Source organism: Muscardinus avellanarius, assembly GCF_963383645.1.
Source record: "Muscardinus avellanarius genome assembly, chromosome: 2".
NCBI lineage: Eukaryota > Metazoa > Chordata > Mammalia > Rodentia > Gliridae > Muscardinus > Muscardinus avellanarius.
The window spans coordinates 134,084,846-134,110,039 of NC_137787.1; the positions used below are offsets into that span (position 1 = coordinate 134,084,846).

The 25,194-nt window shown below is 40.8% G+C and overlaps 1 protein-coding gene across 1 annotated transcript in view; it reads right to left on the reverse strand.

Annotated features, from left to right (window-relative positions):
* The window catches only part of CCDC169 (coiled-coil domain containing 169), a gene marked incomplete at both ends in the record, with an annotated part of 51,186 nt that overhangs the window by 8,175 nt on the left and 17,817 nt on the right, over window positions 1-25,194 (reverse strand). Inside the window, 2 exons of the mRNA XM_080688808.1 lie at window positions 9,394-9,447; window positions 9,661-9,759. Of these exons, the coding sequence (XP_080544934.1) occupies window positions 9,394-9,447; window positions 9,661-9,759 (153 nt within the window). The remainder of the gene's footprint in view (window positions 1-9,393; window positions 9,448-9,660; window positions 9,760-25,194) is intronic.

A 25,194-nucleotide genomic window follows, 5' to 3' on the forward strand; every position in this document is an offset into this window, starting at 1 on the left:
ACATAAAACATGTACCTTGCCATTGCTACAGATAAAACTATAGAAGCAGTAGGTATAATGAGGCAGAAATATAAAGACAAGATCATACTTTCATTTTTCTCTATTATAAATTTCTCCATTATAGACAAATGGAAACTTTTAATGAATAGTATGAATATAGCCAGTTCAGCAACAATTGAGGATGATTCATTTAGAGTGGCAATTGAAACCACTAGTGAATGAGAAAATTTATTAAGAGCAACACAAAGAAGTAAGAAACTTAATGATATAAACTGGAAAAGCACCTTTTTTATGTTTCATTTTTTTATTAATTTATTTTTTAGATTGGTGCATTGTAGTCATATATCAATCACATTGGAGTACAAGACTTGAGAGGATATACAAGCACACATCATCCAATTAGCCCTCCTCCAGTCCCCATCCCATTCCCTCCCCCTCCCTCCATCGCACGCTTCTTTGGTGATTTACTTTGATACATTTGTTTATGTACCTCCTGCGTTTTAAAGAGGCTCCATCCTCCAGTATTACATACCCTCTGATTGGTCACATTAGTTGCTTCACTATAGGGCCCTTTCTATAGCTCAACCTCTTCCTGTTGCCCTTTTCCTCCTAGGTATTGCTGATTAAGAGAAGCGTCTGATTTATATTTTCTGTGATATTTCTCTGTGCATGCTGCGTTGCAAGTACGGATCCCACTCTTGATGGTCCCAGTAGTGGCCTGGCTACTCAGTGGACTGATCCAGACCTCGCTGGCTCAAGCAGCGGCCTTGCCTCATGGGAGGCCCCAGTTCTGGTCTCGCTGGCCCCTGCACCGGTCTAACCCCTTGGCAGGATTCCAATCCCGGCCTCAGAGGCCCCAGCACCGGCCTAGCCTCACGGCAGGCTCCAATGCCGGCCTCGTTGGCCCCAGCACCGGCTTAACCCCTCGGCAGTTTCCGTTCCCGGGTTAGGAGGCCCCAGCACTGGCCATGACTCACGGCAGGCTTCGATGCTGGCCTCGCCTCATGGCAGGCTCCGATGCCGGCCTTGCTGGCCCCAGCACCAGTCTAGCCCTTCGGCAGGTTGTTATCCTGGCCTCGGAAGCCCCAGTACCGGCCTTGCCTCACGGCAGGCTCCGAAGCCGGACTCGCTGGCCCCAGCACCGGCCTAACCCCTCAACAGGCTCTTATCCCGGCCTCGGATGTCCCAGTACCGGCCTTGCCTCACGGCAGGCTCCAATGCCAGCCTCACTGGCCCCAGCACCGGCCTAACCCCTCGGCAGTCTCTTATCCTGACCTCGGAGGCCCTAGTACCGGCCTTGCCTCAAGGCAGGCTCCAATACCGGCCTCGGAGGCCTCAGCGCCAGCCTTGCCTCACAGCAGGCTCCGATGCCAGACTCGCTGGCCCCAGCATCAGCCTCACCCCTCGGCAGGCTCCAATCCCGGGCTCGGAGGCCCCAGTACCAGCCTTGCCTCATGGCAGGCTCCAGTGCCAGCCTCACTGGCCCCAGCACCGGCCTAACCCCTCAGCAGGCTCCGATCCCGGCCTCGGAGGCCCCAGCACTGGTCATGCCTCACGGCAGGCTCCGATGCCGGCCTCGCTGGCCCCAGCACTGGCCTAAACCCTCGGCAGGCTCTTATCCTGGCCTCTGAGGCCCCAGTACCGGCCTTGCCTCAAGGCAGGCTCCGATGCCGGCCTCGCTGGCCCCAGCACCGGCCTAACCACTCTGCAGGCTCCGATCCTGTCCTCGGAGGCCCCAGCACTGGTCATGCCTCACGGCAGGCTCCGATGCTGGCCTCACTGGCCCTAGCACCAGCCTAACCCCTCGGCAGGCTCTTATCCTGGCCTCGAGGCCCCAGTACCGGCTTTGCCTCAAGGCAGGCTCCGATGCCAGACTCGCTGGCCCCAGCACCGGCCTAACCACTCGGCAGGTTGTTATCCTGGCCTCGGAAGCCCCAGTACCGGCCTTGCCTCACGGCAGGCTCCGATGCCAGACTCGCTGGCCCCAGCACCGGCCTAACCCCTCAACAGGCTCTTATCCTGGCCTCGGAGGCCCCAGTACCGGCCTTGCCTCAAGGCAGGCTCCAATGCTGGTCTCACTGGCCCCAGCACCGGCCTAACCCCTCAGCAGGCTCTTATCCTGACCTCAGAGGCCCCAGTACTGGCCTTGCCTCAAGGCAGGCTCCAATACCGGCCTCGGAGGCCTCAGCACCAGCCTTGCCTCACGGCAGGCTCCGATGCCGGACTTGCTGGCCCCAGCACCGGCCTAACCCCTCGGCCGGCTCCGATACTGGCCTCGGAGGTCCCAGCACAGGCCATGCCTCACGGCAGGCTGTGATGCCGGCCTCACTAGCTCCAGCACCGGCCTAACCCCTCAGCAGGCTCTTATCCTGGCCTAGGAGGCCCCAGTATCGGCCTTACTTCACGGCAGGTTCCGATGCCGGCCTCGCTGGCCCCAGCACCTTCCTAAACCCTCGGCAGGCTCTTATCCTGGCCTTGGAGGCCCCAGTATCGGCCTTGCCTCAAGGCAGGCTCCGATGCCGGCCTCACTGGCCCCAGCACCGGCCTAACCCCTCGGCAGGATCCGATCCCAGCCTCGGAGGCCCCAGCACTGGTCATGCCTCACGGCAGGCTCCGATGCCGGCCTCGCTGGCCCCAGCACCGGCCTAACCCCTCGGCAGGCTCTTATCCTGGCCTCAGAGGCCCCAGTACCGGCCTTGCCTCAAGGCAGGCTCCGATGCCGGCCTCGCTGGCCCCAGCACTGGCCTAACTTCTCGGCAGGCTCCGATCCCGGCCTTGGAGGCCCCAGCACTGGTCATGCCTCAAGGCAGGCTCCGATGCCGGCCTTGCTGGCCCCAGCACCGGCCTAACCCCTCGGCAGGCTCTTATCCTGGCCTCGGAGGCCCCAGTACCAGCCTTGCCTCAAGGCAGGCTCCGATGCTGGCCTCGCTGGCCCCAGCACCGGCCTAACCCCTCGGCAGGCTCTTATCCTGGCCTCGGAGGCCCTAGCACAAGCCTTGCCTCACGGCAGGCTCCAATGCCGGCCTCACTGGCCCCAGCATCGGTCTAACCCCTCTGCAGGTTCCAATCCTGGCCACGGAGGCCTCAGTAGTAGCCTTGCCTCACAGCAAGCTCCGATGTCGGCCACTGGCCCCGGCGCCTGCCTAACCCCTCAGCAGGTTCCGATCACTGTCTCTGTGGTTATTATTTCAAAGGTTCCAGGTGTAATGTAGCAGATCTCTGCCTCCCCTGAGTATTGGCCACTGGCATTGCCACTGCCTCCACAGTTTCAAATCCTTCCCAGGCTTTTTTTCCACTCTGAATGTTGTCCAGTGTTCCTAAGCATGCGTGATGGTAGCATTCGACATTTGGTGTAATTTCTCAAAAAAAAATAAAGTTGGTAAGATCCGGTTTCTGCTTCTCCTGAATACAAGTCTCCACCACCATCGCGGAGAACTCTTTCAACACCGCATTTCTCCTTGGTCTCCGCTAAACTCTCTCCTTATATGTGATGTCTGAGATTCTTAACAATATAGAGAAATAGCAGTCCTCTTTCACGGCGAATTTTTCCACAAGTTCCAGTGCATTTAGATAAGTTTTGTCTGCATCTCCAGTGTCCTGGCATCCATAACGGTTTTCTTACCTCCTCTCCGATATTTTTCTTTATCTTTTTTCTGTTCTGGGCCCGGTTTCTCCAGGGGTCTGGCGTGCTACTCGCAGTTCGGCCTGGGGCCCAGAGTCCCGCGACCCGGGCCCCATCTGGCGTGCCCCACACGCGACCCCCGCCCAGAACCCAGCGTCTTACTGGGCCCAGTTTCTCCAGGGGTCTGGCGTGCTACTCGCAGTTCAGCCCGGGGCCCCGAAAAGCACCTTTTAAGAGCACTGGAGAGTCATCAAAGGTAGAGAGGGGCCGGGCGTGGTGGCGTACACTAGTAATCCCAGAATTTGGGAGTCTGAGAGGATCACGGTTCGCGGACAGCCTCTGGTACTTAGTGAGGCCCTTTGCAACTCAGTGAGATCCAGTTTCATAATAAAGAATAAGAAGTAGGGTAGGGGGTGTAGCTCAGAGGTTGAATGCCCCTGGGTTCCATCCCCAGACACACACACACACACACACACACACACACACACACACACACACACAAAGAAAAGGTAGAGAGGGCCATCATTTAAACAATAGGAAACCCAAGAAAAAATAGTATTATGGAAGTCAAGTGAGTTTATTGAGGGTAGAGAAATAGTCAAAGAAATGAGTAGAGACTTCTAGTGCCAGAAGCTTATAGAAAAAGATTATCCACTGGGTGAGGTGGCCCACGCTTGTAATCCCAGCATTTGGGTGGCTGAGACAGGAGAACTGCAGTTCGCAGACAGCGTTAGCTACTTCGTGAGACCCTTTGCAACTTAGTGAGACCCTGTTTCAAAATAAACAAAAAATAGTGTTGGGGATTTAGCTTGAAAGTAGAATGCCCCTGGGTTCCATCTTCAGTACCCAGAAAACAAAACAACAGTTCTCCAATATTCAGATATTAAAAGACATACAGGGTTCAGGAACAATGGAGAAGTCAGAAGAGAGATGAAAGGAGTTTGAGAAATTAAAAGCAAAGCCTTTATGAGGGTAGTTAATGTAAAATAACAGTTTGAGGTCAAGAGTTGTTTATTATTATTATTATTATTATTATTATTATTATTATTACATTAGAAAGCAAAGAATAACCCACAGCCAGTGAAAAAAATTAGAAATATAAACTGGGATTAGTGGTATGTACTTGTAATCCTAGCATTTGGGAGGCTGAGACAGGAGGATTGTGGGTTCAAAGACAGCTTCAGCAACTTAGGCTTTCACCAACCTAGTGAGACCTTGTTTCCAAATAAGAAAATTGTCCTGAGGAGTGCAGCTTGGAGTTAGAATGCCTCTGGGTTCAATTCTTAGCAACACACACACACACACACACACACACACACACACACACACACAGAAATTAGAAATATCAGAGAAAATGACTATTGAGTCCCAGAGGCAGCAGATTGTCTTGGGGAAAAGACTAGAATCCTTTTTCTTTAAGACAAGAGGAAAAAAAGGGGCAGTGGATAAAGATGTGGACACATTTGAAGGTAAAAAAGAGAAAAATTGGATTTTATAACTTATGGATTCTCTTCTCTTTGTGGTGTAAGGTATTAGATAATTTGCTATGACTAACATTTTGAGTGTGTTAGGATGAACTAACTTCCTTCCTTCCTCCTCCCTTCCTTCCTTCCTTCTTTCTTTTTATCCTTCCTTCTAAAATATGTATTAAACATCTACTATGTGACACCACTACATTAAGGATTGGGGCACAAAACCAAATCATGGTTCTATTGGAGAAACAAAATAAATGAAAAATTATAATTAAGGACCATGGTAAGGCTTGCACAGCTGCTTTGTAATCATACAGGAGATGAACTAACTCAGGCCCTACATAGGACTCCACATAGAAGAGCAGTAGCCAGTTAAGAACTAGGGAGAGAATACAGGCAGAAGAACTGGCAAGAATCTCTGATATAAAGTAGTATTGTATGTGTAGGAATACATAACATTCTGTCTGGCTGTCGTACTGACATAAGCAAGGACACTGCTGAGAGATGGGCACCAAAATGTTGAAGAGGACCTTATAGTCCACACCAAGGATCTCTGCTGTGATCCCTTGAGCAATGCAAATGGAAAGTGTTCTGTATGCTCTGTAGTAAACATACTGTAATATCTGCATTTCAAATTGATAATTCAGGCATCAGAGAAGAAAAATGAGTGTGCTAGAGACAAGATTATAAGAGCTATGCTGTTGAGATTACATCTCAAGTACTAGATTTATACCTGGGGATCTCCATTTTTAAATGAACAATAATGAAATAGTTGTTCAAAAAAGCAACAGAAATGTAGGGGCATTCTGGAACCTTTGTCAGGAGAGATAACTAATGGAACTTATTGTAGTTCAGAAAAAAACCAAGCCAAACAAAACAAAAACTATGGAAAGGCAGACACTTGTTTTTCAATTTTTTTAAAAGTTATAAAAAAGGAGGTGAGTAGACTTGGTCTATTTTCTTCAGAGAATGGAAGTAAAACCAATGGGCTTTAGAGAAATTTCAGGAAAGGAGAAAAAGGAGCATTATATGATATTTAAATAATTCCAGCAAGAAATGCCTAATGAAAAAATAGATAATAGGTCCCTTCTCTGTAAATCAAAAGCGTTATATTCAAGTATACCAAAAATATACTTAAGTACTCATATACGTAAAGATTTCAAGTATACCAAAAGTATTATATCAATGACCTCTTGGATGCATTGCTAAAATTCAATGTTTACGTGAATAGAAGTTAAAACTTAAATTTATTAAGTACTGCCACTGCAGGTCTAGCCAGTTTTTCTACCTAACTTCAATAATGCAGTATACCTGCATATTCTTAAAAAGCAATGTTTGTAGTATATACACATTGTGTAAATTAGAAGAATCCTGGGATGGGCAAACTCAGTTTCAATAAAAAAAAACAGTGAATTGAGAATGAGACAAAGCTAAAGAGACAACAGCAGAAGTGTAAAAAGCAGACTCAGCAAATAGCTCTAGTTATCTTCTGAAGAATCAATTATTTATGTATTCAGCATGGGAAGAGCCGCAAATCATCCATTAACCTTTCTAGTCACCACAGTATCTGCATGGTCAGAACCGTCTTTGACTATAAAGATTAACAATTCACTTTAGAGTGAAAATCCTTATTAACATTTATACTAGGGACAGGATTAACATCTTCCTGGGAAGCTGTTAAAACAGGCTTTGATTATATGTTCAGTGATCCTCTATAGCCAGAGTAGGATTATTCCACCTACATAAATTTTTCAGATAAACAAAGGTAAATAAAATGCTTCAAGGGCAAAATACCTTAACCTTAAAAAATTCCCTCAACAGTGTTTTACATATCTCCTTCTCCTTAATGACTTGAGCTTTTCATTATCTTTATAAATTGCTATCGTGTTCAGTTCAGTGAATAGTTTTGTAAATTTCTTTTGTGTGTGTGTTACTAAGGACTGAACCCAGAGGCATTCTATCTCTGAGCTACACCCCAGCCTTTTAATTTTTACTATTATTTTTAAAATTTTGAAACAGGCTCTCTCTAGATTGATGAGAGTTTCACCACTTGCTGAGACTGTCCTTGAACCTGTGATCTTCTGTATCAGCCTCCCAAGTACCAGGATTACAAGTGTGTTCCACCACACCTGGCCAGTGAATTGTTTTAAACACTGACTACGTACCACTCTTTGTGCACAGTGCAAGGGAATAGCAAGAACGAGGCACTCTGACTGACCTCAGGAGCCTACAGCCAAGTGAAGCCATGGACATATCAACCAGAAAGGTTCAGAAAGCAATTTGAAATTCTGATGCCCCATCACTGAAAGGGGATAGCAAGATCAAGAAAGAAAAGAAAACAATATTGACTATGTACTATAATTTAGAACCTGCTATGTACCTGGGCTTTCACTCAGTACTTCACATATACTATATGTCTTCACACTCAGAACTCTGAGACTGTTACTATAGATTTTCCTTTCTACATATGAGAAAAGAAAAAAAGAAATGCCACATAGAAGTAATCACAAAACCAGAATTCAAGTCCAAATCTGCGACAGATCCACAGTCTGTGGTGTTTTCAGGAGGTCGAGGTCCAACAAAGGAGGCAGCATCAGCGCCAGATCTAGCTGGAGGTGGACTTGGCATGCATGAGAAGGAGCATATTCCATGCATAGTACTGGAGTCTGAGGAAAGGCAGAGTCCGAGGGTGCTGTGCTGCAGGAGGAAGCAGTGCTTCCAACTCATCGTCAAGAACCATGAGGCATGAACTGACTGTTCATCTTGTGGACATGTGACTACAGGATGGATTGTATCTCAGCTCCATTTCCTACTTACCTTTGGTTAACACTACTAGTCCAAGCTTCCCTTTATCCACCATTGCCCCAACTTTCATTCTCACATACATCCCACTATTGGCTCCAGTTCCCAAAACCTAACTCTCTTCTTCTGAATACTTTTGTTGATCCCTCTAGATAGTCAGATCAGTGATTAAAAGATTATCCTCATGTCAAGCCCACATTTTATGTCAAGTACCAGGTATGCTTTAGGATTACAACCCTCTTTTTAGTTCCTTAGATTATCACTGTCTTCACAGTTATATCCTGGACTATATTTTCTTTTTACCTTATTTATTCTCCCTGATGCACTCCATTCATTCACATTCCTTCATAAACTATTATATGCTAAAGGTTTCCAAATTTGTGTGTCTATTCTTTGATATTTTCCTGAGAATCCTATATCCAATAGTTCTTTGGATATTTATAAAGGTAACACATTTTGAAAACTGAACTGATATCCTAACCTTAAATATATAACAAAGTTAATATTGGTTAAATATTTATACATGAAATATTAAACCATATAAATACTAAGAGATGCAGTGAATGATATGAAGCATTGAGATGAAGATGGCCTTTTTAACCGTGATATCAGAAGTTATAAATAAAAGATAGCTGACAATATGAGGAAAAGCTCTATAATACTGACAATATCATAAATAAAACTGAAAGGCAAATGAAGAATATGTACAATGTAATTTATTGATCACTTTCCTGTCCTGTATTTATAAGTAGACACTTTCTACTAATAGCAATTCTGGATCTACTTTAGCCCTTATTATAAATAATTATGAAATAAAGTATCTGAGATTTCATGATGGTAGAGGGATAGAAGCTTCTCTGTTTGAATTCTAGTGATTATAGATAAAACTGAAAGGATAACTAAGAAAGTGTGCAAGATGATCACTTAATTAGGGAGAGTCTCTTTTTTTTACCTCTTTATAAATTATTTATGTATATTCCTTCAACTCTCCATTATTTAGACACATGGTGCCTTTTTCTCCCATAATTCCAATGTCTGTTTCTCCATCAAACAAACAAAAGCCAAATTGCAGAAAAGGAAAAATTGGGCACTGTGAGGGATGACTATAAGGCCTTTTTAAGGGAGGTCAAGAACAAAGGACTCCAGAAAGCTGGAAACACTCCTCTAACCATCCCCTTCACCAGCCCCATAAACTTACCTGCTCTGGCCCTGTGTCAGTCTCACCAATTGGAGAAATATACGACAAGAAATATATGACTGCTTTTCTCTCCTTCCCTCCTAATGCCCCATAAAAGGCCCTAAGTCTATAAGGAAGTGGGCTCCTCACTCTGGTGGGCTCTCTCTCCTAGTCTGTTGCCTCCTTCCAGGTTTTACTCCAGAATAAAATCTATTCTTGCTGTCGAACTATGCTCTATTTGACCATCCATATGACCCAACAGAAAACACAACCTAAGGCCAGAGGAAACCTTTGGAACTTTGAAGTTAAAAAATAATTACCTGAGACACTTCAGCTAGGTATGTACGACGTTCATTGTTGGTCTTGTGGTAAGCCTATGTGAAAGATGTAAAAGTAAAGAAATTTTGCTAAGAAAAGATTAGCAATACAAGCAAGACAATTGTTGAGTTAAATTTCATGTCTCCTATTTTTTAAAATACTGTAGGAACCCATAACCATTTTATGAAAAATTATATAAAAGGGTTGCAGATAACCCTAGAAATTATGGCAGCTTCAAGTGAATTATTTAGAATACAATAAACACAAACCTTTGATTCTTGTTCTAGTCTAAGTGCATAGTCTTTCACTTGATTCTCAAGACTTCTTTTTTCTTTTTCTAGTTGTTTAAGTAATGTATTTAAGGATTCCTGGAATCATAAATAGTAAATGTTTATATATACTCATATTCTAAGCAACAAAAAGAAATGATAACCAAAAATTCTTCACTAGTAAATGTCTTCCACAGCTAACATTCTGTGATTTTATAATTCTATAATATATGCTTTTTAAATAATTGTAATAATCAAAATGTCTGTTGAGCTTTAATACTATAACATATGCTGAGTGACATCTATAGATTAGTTTATTTAATCCTTATTACAACTCTTGAGATGTCTAACACTTACTTCAATTTTATTGCTAAAAAAATGGCAAATTTATAGAGGATACATAGGTAGCCCAAAGGCAAGCAGCTAATCAAGGGTAGAGCTAAAATTAGAACTCAGGTAAAATGGCTCTAAAGGCAACTAAATAATAATAATTATTATTAACAAATAATAGAATGCATTCATACTATTGCTACCTTTGTAACAAAAGAGGCATAGGCCAAACATTTGAAGATGATATACTATTTCTAACTGTATACTTTAAGTACATTTTTACTTTAGAGAACAAGAGAAAACAGCCATCCAGATAGAGGAAAAAGCTATGGCTCCTCTTTCATAAAAAATGAAGTGGATTATTTTGATTCATATCAATAATACTGTGTACATACATAATTATAAACTGTCAAAAAGATGCACTATTAAAATGCCAATCTGAGTTTACAGTGATTTCCTAAAAAATTGTGGAATAAATGTAAACAAACCCTTTTGTAAAAGCTTTAGCTATTGTTATGAAGGATTTCTGTATTGAGGTCTTAAGCTTGCAGAATTGTCCTATTCTGTACAGAGTTGTACAATTCCCCTACTTATCCACTTTCTTGCCTGTTCTACTACTCTGCTTCTCTCCTTTTGCTTAATGAATAATCTCATCTTCCTAATCATATTTCTTATCTCTCTGTCTCTAACCAATGCCTCCCTCACAGACTCCAAAGGTTTCTTTTCTGAATACTAGTTTATCTAAGAGTCTTCTACTCTAATTTAGCTTTCCAGAGAGGACTTAAATGTGGATAATTTCCTAGGTACAATATAAAAAATTACAGAAAAACTTTCAAGGGGATTATAATCTCTCTGCCTGGCCATCATATCTGGGGCAGAAATCTGTACAGACCTGATGACTGGGGTCAGAGAGGTCTGGGAAAAGGGATGTGGATGGCCCTACTGAGATGGCAACAAAGGGTAAGATTTCCAGTGTACTATAGATTTCATTATAATTCTCACTAGAGAGCACCCACTAAACAAGACATTAAACAAAATGAATGAAAGTCTTGGTCATGAGATTTCTGCTAGCTTTGTCCTTGGTCAGCTGATTCTTAGATAGTAAGTGTATGGACAGTTTTCTGACATAAAGAGTTTTGCATTGATTGGCTCAACAGCATGGGTTCCTTCTAATCACCAGTGAGCTAATATTGCATCTGCTCAATATCTGACCTCCCAAGGAGAGATACCAATATAGGCCCCTCATAGGGTACCATATCCTTTAAGGAGACCAACCAGCCACTTGGTAGCAAGTTGATTACTTAACATGTCTTCCACTAGTTCATCCTGATGGGTGTTCTTGGTACAATTTCATCTTTCCTTTCCTATCCAAAATGCCTCAGTCAACCACATACTTGGTAATCTGTCAGTTCTGAAAGGGGAAAGGTCTATTTTAAACTCAAAGTCTCCTTTAGGCAAAATATCAAACTTACCACCTTGTTTCAGGAGAGATTGGCTGGGTTGTCAATTGGTTTTTGCCCCAAACTGGCAGCCTAGCTAATTTAGCGGTTCAACGAATGTGACTTGGATGTGGTCAGTGGGCACAAGGCTAAGCCACTATAATGAAGGGAATCTATACTACCACTAGAAGATAAGATGTTCCTGTTCTGTAGAAAAGCTGAATTCTTTATGGCTATATTTGTCCCCAGAGCCTGCCCCACAATCACAGAAATGAATACTGGTACATGCCACTGAAAACTTGCTATTGTTTTTGTGACAATAGGTAAATTTATCAGCTGGTTTTAGTCCAATAGGCCCAGGGACCAATTTTATCCAAGCCTACAGGTCAGCTTTTAAATCATCTCACACTTTAAAAAAATTTTTTTATACTCTGGGAAAAATCTGAGCAGGTGCTCCTGCTGGGAGACTTACTCATGTGAGTGTCCCTTCCCAAGTTCATATAAAGGAATAACTGTTCAGTCCCCTGACATGGCCCAACACAAATCTACCATCCAGAAACCACTTATGATGACATGTAAACTTCCTTTGCTGTCTTAGTCTATTTTCTGTGGTTGTAACACAATACCTGAGACCAAGTAATTTATGAAGAAAATATGCTTATTTAGATTATTGTTCTAGATGTTGGAAACTCAAGATGGAGCAGTTACATTTGGCAAGGGCCTTGTGCTGGATGCATCACTACACTGTAGAAAAGCAAAAAAGCAAGCAGAAGCATATAGAAAGACAAAACACAAGAGGTGTTTATAACTACTCCATTCCTGTGAAAGGGATTATCCCCCTTGACTCCCTTAAGGCTCTACCTCCTAACATCACATGGCAATTATATTTCAATGTAAGTTTTAGAGGTGACAAACCAAGCCATACATCTGTCAGCACTTCAGCACAAGCACCTAGTGTCCAGATTACCAAATACACAGCCTTTGGAGAGGTATGTGATCTTATCCTTACACAAAAAGGAATCGACTCTCTGGGTAGGAGACTCTGTGATACAACCCAGTAAAGGAGTAGTGGGGTCTGAGATACTACTGACTCGAGATCCAGAACACCTTAAGTGAAGTCATAGTGACCCAAGGGAAGAACCCAGAGAAGGCAAAAACTTCCGAAATCATGGGAAAGAGGAATAATACTGGAGCAATGAATGCCCACAACCCCACTACATCATTACCCGATAAAACAGAAAATCAGAGATTTCTAGAAGATCAAATCAGGAAAATAACTGTAGAAATAATAGAGGTGCTTTGAAAAGAACTCAGAGAGAGCCAAAAAGAGATAAAGGATGCAATTAATGAAGTAAAGGCCTCAATTCAAAGCACAAACAACCGATTAGACCACATGGAGAACAGAATCTCGCTCTTAGAAGATGATCATTCCAAAAATGAACGCATAGTTTCTAATCTAGAAAAAAATATCCGACAGCAGGAATCTGATATTGAAGAAATATGGGCCCATTTTAAGAGAGCTAACCTAAGAATAATTGGAATAGAGGAGGGAAAAGAAAGTGAAACCAAAGGGATCAACAATCTCTTCAAGGAAGTAATAGCAGAAAATTTTCCAAACAGAGCAAGAGGTTGATATACAGGTCCAGGAAACTTATAGAACTCCCTTTAGACAGGATCGGAGAAGAGAATCCCCACGCCACATAATTGTCAAAATGACCAATGTGGAAGCCAAGCAGAGAATCTTAAAGGCAACAAAAACAAAGGGCCAAGGGACATTCAGAGGCAAACCAATTAGAATCACTCCAGACTTCCCAAACCAAGTCATGAGAGCCAGAAGGGCTTGGAGTAACATATTCCAAACTCTGAAAGAAAACAACTTCCAGCCAAAAATTTCCTACCCAGCAAAACTTTCTATCAAATTAGATGGAGAAATAAGAAGCTTCCATGACAAACAGAAACTGAAGGAATTTATGTCTTCAAAACCAGCACTAGAGAAAATACTCAAAGAGATTAACTACAAAGAAGAAATAGGTAACACACACCAGAAACAGAGAAATAAGATTTTCCATCCAACAGACAACTAAGATTGGTTATCTGTGGAGATTCATTATTTTTGTTAGTCTTTTACCTATCTCTAAATTGTATTGTTTGCCTTTATTGTTAATTTTTAGGATTTCTAGTTGGAATATTAATATACCTTCAGATATAGCATTTGGAAATATTTTATCCCATTCTATCAGTAACTTTTAACTCTGTTTACATTGTCTTTGGTATACAATATATTTTTTTTTATTTTTTAGGGAGTTTGTATACTCTTCTGTTGCCTGTGCCATTGAAATCATATCCAAGAAATCACTGCCAATTTCTATTTTGTGAAGTTTTATGACCCAGATTTTCTCCTAAAAGTTTATAGTCTTAAGACTTATATTTAGGTCTTTTATCTATTTTGAGTTAATATTTGTATATGGGATTAGGTAAGGGTCCAACTTTATTCTTTTCCATGTAATTATTATTTTTCAACAATATTTAGTTAAAAGATTATTATTTCCACCACCAAATGTTCATGGAAACCTTGTCAAAAATAACTTGACAATATAGGGAAGAATTTAGCTCTAGGCTTGTATTTAACTCCAATGGTTTATATATCTGCCTTTAGAACAGTACTACACTGTTTCAATTATTGTAGCTTTATATGGTTTGAAATCAGAAAATATATATCTTCTAGCTTTGTTCTTTTTCAAGATCGTTGTGGGTATCTAGAGTCCATATTCCATATTAGGATAGAGTTTTTTTCTGAAAAATAAATATATAAATATATGATAATATCCCCCAAAAAATAGAAAAAAAATATTCTCTGGTAAGAAAGAAAGTAAAAAGAAATATTGAAATGTTATCTTTAAGTCTTCAAAAGCTTGGTATCAGACAAATGAAACTGTTATGTGAGATTATCATTTTTAAGTTTGGATAAATTGCTATAATACTAGATGTTAACCACTAAGCCAAGCATGGGAGGGAGGGATGGGGAGAGAATGGGGTGGGGATTGGGTGGGGGCTGACTGGGCGATGTGTGCATGTATGTCTACAAAAGTTTGTATCCCACTATGATGTATGAATACAGTGCACCAATAAAAATAAATAAATAAATTTTAAAAAAAACAAAAACAAAAAGGAGAAGAATTGAAATAATCTTGTAAGGAGAGCAGACTGTCTCATAACAGCATTAGAACTGTACCACCACAACTGTGCCAGCACCTAGTGAATAATTAATACTCCATCTCTTTTTGGGTGTGAAGAGCATATGATATATTTATTTACTGCTGGATCTGGTCTCCTAATAGCCCTTGTGCAAGTAGTCTTGGGTTGCTAATGTCTGACATAAAGATTAGTTCTGATACCCAAATGAGTGAAAGGCTACTAACCTTGACCTACACCTAGGACTTCAAGTCTTGCTTCAAATGTTATGTTAATTGTGGCTCAAGCCTTCAATCATGAAAACTAAGGATTTTCTATGAAAGGAAATTGGTGGCTGCAGGAGTGAGGGTTGTTATACACTGGCTAGCCTGATACAGTATCTCTAAAAGATTAGTCCTAGCCTGGGGTGGTGGCACATGCTTGTAATCCCTGCACTTGGGAGGCGGAGACTGGAGGATCATACAGGTTCAAAGCCAGCTGCACTGGCTTTAAGAGACCCTGTTTCCAAATAAAAAGTATAAAATAGGTCTGGGAGTGTAGCCCGGAGGTAGAAGGGCTTCCAGGAACCCCAGTACCACAAAAAAAAAAAAAAAAAAAAGATTAGTCCTTAGTCAAGCATACTTAGTGGCACACACCTGTAATCTCAGTACTTGGGAAGATGAAAGAGGATTGCAAGATCAAGACCAGCTTCAGGAATTGAGCAGACAATCTCAGCAACCTAGGAATACTCTGTTTTAAAGCAAAAATTCAAAAGGGGTGTAGCTCAGAGGTAGAATGCTGTTGGGTTCAATTCCTTATACCACAAGGGGGAAAAAAAGGTTCTGCTTCCTAGAATACAGTCTGGGCTCTTCACACTGCATAAAAGAACCATTTTACTGCAGGACTAGAGATAGTATGCTTGGTTTCTATATCCGGCCCTGAATCAGTAACTTTGGTGGGGTGAGTGAAGAAGAGTTTCTATGCGTTGGATAGTCTGTGTATGTATGTTCCTTACCTCTGGAGACAGGAGACATAATAGGCAGTAAAAATTCCTTCAGTATTGAACATATGATTGAAGTGCAGGGTTGCAATTTTTTGGAATGGAAAGACAGAAAGAATACACATTAAAACAAAGGGAGTATCCTCTAAAAGGGAGATTTTAAAAGCCCAGAATTTGACCAAGGTATCTAGATTGCTGAAGGGTGGAGAGAATTAATATAATTCAGAAGTTCAAAGAATTGTGAGGCTATAGCATTGGTTAAATTATTTATAATCAAGTTCCCTAATAGAAAAGAAAGCCAGGGAAGAGAACAATAATGTATTACAACCCACTCAGTTTGAAATTTTAACCCTTAAACTAATAGCTGATGCTTTTTGCTAACTCCAATTATTTCTCATATTCCTACAAATTAAATAAAGATCTTCTAGTAAAATTCTCTCAACTCCTTTTGGTCATGATCTAGGTCACTAACCTTATGAAAAGAAACATTCAAAGAATAATGAAAGCAGCTTATTTAAATCTCCACAAAACTACAAAATATTTTAGAGCTCACACCTTCCTGAAATACAGTGAATTCACTAAAAATTTTACTTGTTTTCTCTTAAATACTTACTAATAATTACTAGAATTTTAAAAGTTGTATTGAGGATAAGGTCAGCAGAAATGGAAAATTCCAGTCTCTTAAAATAATGCCAGTGATAAATCCCTGAGAAGTGATTATTCTCCATTATGCATATTTGATTAACATCTTTGTTAAAACATAATCAGGTGACATTTCTCAAGTAGGCATTATTCTTCCTTGAGAATTAATTATACACTGGCATCATGATTGGCTTCCAGCCCCTTTCCCCAAAATATAAACTTGTTCTAGAAGAAAGTCAATGAAAGCTGAATGTATATGAGAAGCTAAACTGGGTTATTTTATAGAAAATAACCATTAAAATGTAAGATTACATATATTTAAGTGTCAAGTGTAATAAATGGTTCATAAGTTTTTAAATAGGTCAATCAATGTGGAAGGGCATATAAGGTCCCTCAAATGGAAAGAATTTTTTTTTTTTTTGGTAGTGCTGGGGAATGAACCCAGTGGCATTCTACTTCCAAGCTACACCCTCAACTCAATTTTTTATTCTTTATTTTGAAATAGGGTCTCACTAAGTTGCGGAGGGCTTCACTAAATAGCTGAGGCTGGCCATGAACCCAGGTCTTCTTGTTTCAGCCTCCCAAGTACAGTATTACAAGCATGTACCACCATGCCCAACAAATGGAAAGAATTTAAATGGTAAAAACAAGAGACAGATTGGAAATTGGGAGTGGGGAGAAATATATATTGATAAGCTTAAACATGAAATTAGGATTTAATGGTAAGATTAGAGATGAAGCAAAATATTTCGGCAATAAATAAGAGACAAAATAAGATAACTAGGAAAGGACCTGGTTATAAAAGGCTTGGAATGTTAGGCTCAGGAATGCACTGGGAGCTCTTGGAGGTTATTAAAGAAGTAACATGCTAGACGTGGTGGCACAAGCTTGTAATTCCAGCACTTGGGAAGTTGAGGCAGGAGGATCACAGTTTCAAAACCAGCCTCTGCTACTTAGTAAGGCCCCCTGCAAATGAGAGAGACCCTGTTTCAAATAAAGAATGAAAATAGGGCTGAGGGTGTATCTGGGAGGTAGAATGCCCCTGAGTTCAATCCCCAGCACCTCAAAAAAAAAAGTGACATAATAAAAACAAGACATTAGGAATATTAACAAGTGGAGGTCTCTATGCAAAAGGATATTTGTTATCTATTGGTGTACATATGAGCTCTGACCTTTGAGGATTAATTTTTTAACATACTTTCTTTGTGATTGGTCTATATCTTACTGCATACTTTCTTTGTGATTGGTCTACATTTTATCCTGACTGGATTTCTTGCCTTATAGCCTAAGTTTGCAGTTCACTCGTTTATTCCAAAAATATCCACCAAGCACCTCCTATATTCCAAGCAATGTGCTGGGGATAGATACAGCAGTGAGAATTACAAACTAAGACCCTGTCCCCATGAAGCTGATTGTGTACTGGGTGCCCAAAATGTGGTACTTTTGGTGAAAGCTACACATGAGCTTGAAAAGAATCTGGGTTCTACTGCTGTGGCGTGTGAGAGCCTTTAATGCCCCTTAGATCAAGTTGGCTCACGGTGCTGTTCAAGTCAATCTCATCTTTGGTGACTTTCTGGCTGCTTGATCTGTCAATGACTGGCATGGACTGCTGAAGCCTTTGACTTGAATACTTGCCTATTTTTCCTCTGGTGATTCATCACAATTACCATGTAAATGTTTTTACCAGCTAATAGTCCCAGCAGATTCTGTTCTAGGTAAGAAGGTCTCTGTTATGACTTTGTATTCATTTCTTTATCTAGATTTCAGGGTTGGAGTTTACCCTGCAAATTCCATTCTCTAAGGCCCTCAGAAAAGTTAGTGATTTTCAGTTTGTCTACTTTTTCTGTTTGAAATAAAAGGATTGAGGACTTCCAAGGTCTATATATGCTGGGGCTGAAAGTGGAAGTCACAAACTGATTTGATTTTCTTTTCTAATTGGAATGGAAAGAATGCATGCTCCGAGTCAATGGCTGGGAATCCTGTACCTGAAGCCTTATTAGTGAGCTCTAACAGTGAAACTAGATCTGGCAAAGCAGCTGCAATTAAGGCCACTCATAGGTTAAGTCCATGGCAACCTACCGCTTTCTCCAAAGTCTATCCAGTTTCTGCAAGGATATGACTGATAAATTAAATAGAACTATGCTAGGCACCAGTATACTTGCATATTTTTAGGGTTTTAATTGTGATGCTAATATCTGTTTCTGGTTTCTATTTTGACCTTGGTGGGGTCAAAATAGTTGGTCTTCATAATCATGATGGCTTTTACTTTGGAAATGAGGGACCTAGTGTGGTGAATTAACTTCAACTTCCAAATATACCTACTTCAATTATGTACTCAGGACTGGTAAAATTATCACTGCAAGGACAGGGGAGTCTGTGGAGATACTGGGCTCACTGGGACTCGAATGTTAGTCATAGACACCACTGGAGGATTAACGTTAACTTAAACCTTTGTTCAGACATCGGGGAAATGTGTAGTTATCTCTTTTCCCCAAGATCTCTTTGGAGAAGACAAGGGACGTGGTCATGATATACTTGGCCTGGTGGTGAAGGCCCTTTCTTCTAGGATACCAGCCACCTCTTTGGCCATTGATTTCTGGTTTTGAAAACTGGTTCAGGGGTGGGAAATACACAATTGTGCTTTCTCTAGGACTGAGTGTCCTCAGCCTCCTGCTCCTTTGTTCTTGTTTGTTATTATAGATGCTGAACAACACCCTTATCAATTGTCCTGCAGCCAAGAGGGGTGATGGAGGGCAGTGGTCTGAGGGGGACACCTGATACCTCATTGAGGAGAGGCCTCTACAGCATTTCATAACACAGTGTTCTATCTACCCTTAAGAGGCCACTCTACATGCCCAGGAGTTCCAGGAGGAGTTGTAGAGTCAACAACCTCAGGGGCATCTACCAGATATTATGTCACAGTTTGAGGATTCCCTGCTCATCCTTATTAGGGTCCTGCCCTTCATATAACAGCCCCCCTGGCTGAGCATCCAAATGCTTCTATAGATCTGCAGGTCTCACACTGAGGAGAGCAGCCTGTTGTTCTACGCACCTGCACTTCCACCTTCTGTCTCCTGAGAGGCTCCCACCATGGCTCTCTGGCTTCACACTTAGATACTACTTGCTTGTTCTGAGTTTTGTTTCTTGTTATCCTTGTGCAGGTGTTAATAAAACTTAACACTAACTCCATATTTTCCAATACTTCTTCCACAGTGTTCTCCTCTACCGGGACATTTTCAAAGGTCAGCATCAGTAAGAATTTATATAAGTGAACTAAAACCTGGGCCTAATTCATTGGTGTCACATCTGCCAACTGGGAAAGATCTTTTGCCCACCACATAGTCAGTGAGCCAGATGAAACTCACTGTCTTAATTCCTGTTTTCTTGGATTACACTCAGTACCTTTAGTTTTATACCTGATCTTCTAAGAAATGGACACCAAGATGAAAATAAATGTTCAAGGACCATCAGAAAAGCACTGTGTACAAGAAAATATGGAGAAAGCAGGAGGCTTAAAGAGCAGACTCATTGCAAGAAGGCTGGCTGGAAGCAGAAGTATCCTAGGCTGTCATGAAGTCTACAAAATGTCTGGCAAAATTATCAGGGAATCTGAACCCCAAATCAGCCAACAATGGAGTCCCTTGTATCCCTCGAATAGGCCTTCCATAGTATCCCGTGTTGATTAATTGCCAGAAAGCCCTTGGGAAATGAAGTGTTGGTGGGTTTCCAAGCCTGGCAGCATCTGGGGTCTTCAGCCATCTAACCTTCCAGTCTTTGGTGCTCTGTGAGGCACGCTGTCAGGGCCACCATTTCAACCTTCTTTCACAACTTCAGTTTTCAACTGAAGAATGCTCCAATCTCCTATCCTTTCTGAGTTCATCCTAGCTTGGTTTTCCTAGGAGTAGGGCAGGGGAAGAGACCTGAGATTTCCATTATTCTAACTGCATATTTTCATTTGATCTCATCACTCTTAGACCTGTGTCTGACTCTAACCCTTTTCTAGGTCTGAATCCCTAACGTCCAGAGTTATGGCAGTTTAATCTCTCCTGCTGAAGAAGAATATCCTGTCTGCATGGAGTGGCAGAGGGGTCTCAGTGACAAACTGCTGGTATTTCTCATCCCCACCTTTTCCCACACCTAATGCTGCTAAATTCCAGAGCACTGGGCAGGTCTGAAGGCCGCTGTCCTACTGTCATTGATACCGCTCCTCTCTGGGCACTTTGCTGTTGATTCTTCAACTTCTTCATGTCAGTTACCATTCCTCCAGCTATGAGCCTTCCGCAATTTAAGATACTTTTCTTCATACCCACTAACCTCAATTTTCAACTAAAGTTTTTCTGCTAGTAATTATATTCCAATCTAAAACCAGAGTCTTCAGTACCTTGACATTTCAAACCCAACTTTACCCTCAAACAAACTGTGAGCTTACTAACACAAATTGCAATTCAATAAACTAAAAAATATTACTGGCATCAAGCACAGCTTTCTGATTTTACATGAGCTATTTATCTTTGATTAGGTGGTAATGTTTTAGGAATTTTTATATAAGAAAGAGAGTATGGCCGGGCGTGGTGGCGCACGCTTGTAATCCCTGCGCTTGGGAGGTGGAGACAGGAGGATCGCGCAGGTTCGAAGCCAGCCGTGCTGGCGTAAGAGACCCTGTTTCAAAAATATAAAATAGGTCTGGGAGTGTAGCCCGGAGGAAGGAGGGCTTCCAGGAACCCCAGTACCACCAAAAAAAAAAAAAAAAAAAAAGAAAGAGAGTATGGATTTGTGAGACAGGAACATGTAAAGGCAAATGTCACAAATGATGAACTGTAGTAGTCAACTAAAAGAAAAAAAAATGTCCTAACAGAGCTCAGGCCCTAGCCACATACAACATTCCTTTATTAGTTACACAGCCAGGAAACCTTGACTAAAAGGGAAATTATTCCAACTAAATTCATTAAAAAACACACTACTCAATAATATTTCATAATTTTATATTCAAACACTAAGAATTCTAAAGTAGATCACTTTTGAAATTGGCAATCTATTGTTTAAGTTTAGGAATCCTACCATTCTTTAAAAATAATTTGGTCATGTACTAATTTAATAAAGTTTTTAGATACCATATGAAAAATGTACTAAACAACATATATCAGATGTGGACCCCTTGCTTGCGCTGACTCCCCTCATTGCCACTCGAGCCTTAACACCTTGATTTCATCTCCTTTCAGCCTCTACCACACCATTTATTTCTGCCCCCAGCTCTGTGCTTGTTGTTTGTTCCCTGTTAGTTCACCTCGGCATGCACTCACAAGCACTTCTAACTGGTGTGTCCCGGATTTCCTGGGACTCGCCTCATCCTATTTCTTATACCTGTGTCCTGTGCATTCAGTTTCAGATACTATGCTCTGAAATTATACTATAACTCAGAGAATTAGGATGGTTCACTATTGCAGTCTCATGGGAATAAAGGACACGCAAACATAAATTATCTTGGAAAGAAAGCAAGAACACATTCTGGATTTTGGAAAAACTCTACCAGTTATTAAATATCCTAGCTCATTAGCAGCAAGATATTTCTGATTATTCATTTGTAAAACTGTACAGCAGAAATCCTTAAAACTTATACTATAATAACTTCAGGGTTAATTCTAGATTTTGATTCTTTAATTTTACTGACCATAAATCAACTAGATATCTGAAAAAATGGTTTTATTAGAGGAAAAGACTCATCACTTCTAACTCAATGGAAGACTTAATGTTCTTGGCTTTCCCAAGGAGACATTTTTATCTAATTATATAATCAGCAGTCATGTACTAGAAAACTGAAGCCCAGAAAGACAAAAAAAAAAAAAAAAAAAAAAAAAAAAAAAAAGCTAAACTGGAGATTCTACTAGAAGTGAGCCCCCTCACAATCATATAAAAAACAGTAACTCTTCTACTATCACACAAGAGCTATTTTGGACACTAGTCAGTTCTTACCACTCTACGAGTAGGTTAAAACAAAGAACAGGAATAATAAATTTCAGGGCATTATTTATACACCTCAAATGAAATATACTTAGGATTTAAAGTTATTTTAAATTCCACTCCTCCATCTTAAGCAGAAAGGAAGCTTACTATTAGCCACTTCTTTCTTTAAACTAATGTTAATTTCTATAAAATTAAAGAACACACAAGAAAAAAGGGAAAAACTACAAGTGCAAAAAAAATTACTCCACTGAAAACTTACATGAGAAAAGTACAAGAATACAATTTAATTTAGCTCCCAGACAGTACTTTGCAGTAAAAGGCAATTCTACAATGAGACTGCAGCATTCTGCATGCTTAAATAAAAAGCGCCCCCTTGTGGGAAACATTTATTAAATTTATATGCAAAATCTAACTGCTCTCTGATTTGAAGCTATAAGTCTGTCTCATAACTAAATTTTCGTGTGTGTGTGTGGAACTGGGAATTGAACCCAGGGGCATTATACCTTGGAGCTATACCCCTAGCTCTATTTTTTTTTTATTCTTTATTTTTGAAACAAGGTCTCACTGAGTTGCAGAGGGCCTCATTAAGTAGCTGTGGCTGGCTGGGAACTTGCAATCCTCCTTTCTCAGCCTCCAAGTACCGGAATTACAAGTGTGCACCACCACACCTAGCTCACTTTAATATATTTTAAATAACATATAGTTGTGGGTATAAATAGTGCTCTAGGGTCATTAATTTTAGTGTCTGGCTGGGCGTGGTGGCACACCCTTGTAATCCTAGTACTTGGGAAGCTGAGACAGGAGGATCATGGTTTGCCCACAGCCTTAGCTATTCAGTGAGGCCCTTTGTAACTCAGTGAGACCCTGTTTCAAAATAAAGAATAAAAAATGGGGCCGGGGTTTGCTTGGAGGTAGAATGCCCCTGGCTTCCATCCCCAGAACTGGAAAAAAAAAAAAAAAGCCTGGTTATTAGGCCCTAAAAATGTATACTCAGGATTTTGGGAACATTTTTAAGAAGGATCTGAAGGTAGAAATGACCAAAGTGAACCCAGTGGCACTATGAGTAGTTGTGTGTGCAGTGAGGTTAATTGTGCCCAGGCAGGCCCAACTTGGGTTGACTTAAGAAAAGAATTTGAATCACAATAAAGAAGAGATAAATATCACAGTAAGATGGTAGAACGCATCAGGATAAAAAAAGATACAATTTGTCAATAGTAATAAGTCAGAGTATAGAAAATAAAAATGACTAAAACAGAGAATTATGAGGGGAATCTCCAGGTTCTCTTAAGACCAAATGCAAGATAAAGAGGATGGGTCAATGGTTTAAAAGGAGTTTGTAAAACTTAAAACCACCTCTTCCTTCAAGCTTCTGCTTAGCAGCACAAGAAGAAGGGGTCTTCTGGTCCACTTTGCAGAAAGTTAAAACATATGTTGGAAGGTAAATTAGACAAAAATACTTCAAAAAGCCAATCTGTCAAAGAATTAACTTGAGCTATACCAGTTTACCTAGGATTTCAAACTTACCAATTTATCCAAAAACTTGCTTTAATGAGAATCCTTCTTACATATGCACTTTAACCTGAACATATCCTTTTTTACATATGTTTTTCAATGATGACATTAAATGCTAAACCATTTCCATGATTCCTGGGGTTTTAACAAATTGGACATTTATTAAAATGTTACTAAATAAAGGCATATTCATAAAAACATACTCTAAAATTTGGATTCAGCAAACTGACTTTCTATGAATTGTTTTTCTATAAATTGATTAGAGTCTTCCAGAGGCTGTTTGATGTGAGACTAAATATTTACCTAAATAATGTTTCTGTTTCAACACTTTCTTCCCCATGCTTCTCACCACTGGTAGTCTTGTTGGCTTTGGGAGAAGGATCCCCTGTACTGTTTGTATCTGATTGAAAGAGTGATGCTGTGGTGAGACTTTTCCCTGAAGGACCCATGCTATCTGGGTATAATGGAAGACAAATAGAGTGTATTGATGAGAAAATAAATGGCAGAGAAAAACAGAGGTCATCAGTTTTATAACTCTGAACTAGTCAAAGAGAAAGGCTTCTACTCTGTAAGAGAGTTGACTGCAGGGATATGGTGGTACTTGCTGGTAGAATCTTAATAAAATCTTTTTTCAGAGAGGTTGTCTTACACATTTTTCTGAGGAACATAGACTCACTAAATCTGTTGTTCTCAAATTATTCTCTGCAATTGAACCAACTGAAATGCCTGCTAAAAATTATAAATGTCCAGGCTTTACCCTAGATATACTAGGTGAGTTTCTCTAGGGGTAATCTCTAGAATGTATATTTTTAATAAATGCTATATGTGATTTGTAAACAATTTGAAAATTAAAGAAATGCATCAGGCAATTAAGCACATGGTAAAGCTGAGTAGCAGAGGGAAGTAGGGTGGAAGGCCAGTTATCTTTTCTGTTCTTGGTATAACTTCATGGGTAGTGAGCTTCAGTGAGCCTGTGTAAGCTAATGTATAGAAGATAGCAATCACTATATGCTAGTAGTTACAATAAAGCACTAAAATATTACTCAAAATATTGTTGGGCTGAGACAGGAGCCCAGTTATGTCCCTGACAGCTACTCTTGGCTAGAAGCCTAGGAACAAGTTAGAAGAATAAAGAGTTCTTCACAGGTGCCCTCAGAGGTAAACAAGCAAAGCCATCGCAGGCAGCCCACAATATAAGGCAGGGAACTGCAAGAAAAAGAGAAACAATACACAGACTAACTGCTGTTCTGCTTCTGCATCTTGCTTATGAGAGGTAAAACAAGCCTCACGCTTACTCCTTCCCTATGAAAATTAGGTGACTGAATGCATGAAAGAACTAGCATGTTTGAGCTAGGGCTCAGACTTGCAGCTTTGCTTACTGAGCCACACTGGTGAATAAAGAAACCTGCTATCCAACTTCAGTCACTGTCTCTGGGGATCTAGCTTCCTGCACAGGGGAACCATCCATGGGGCTGCATA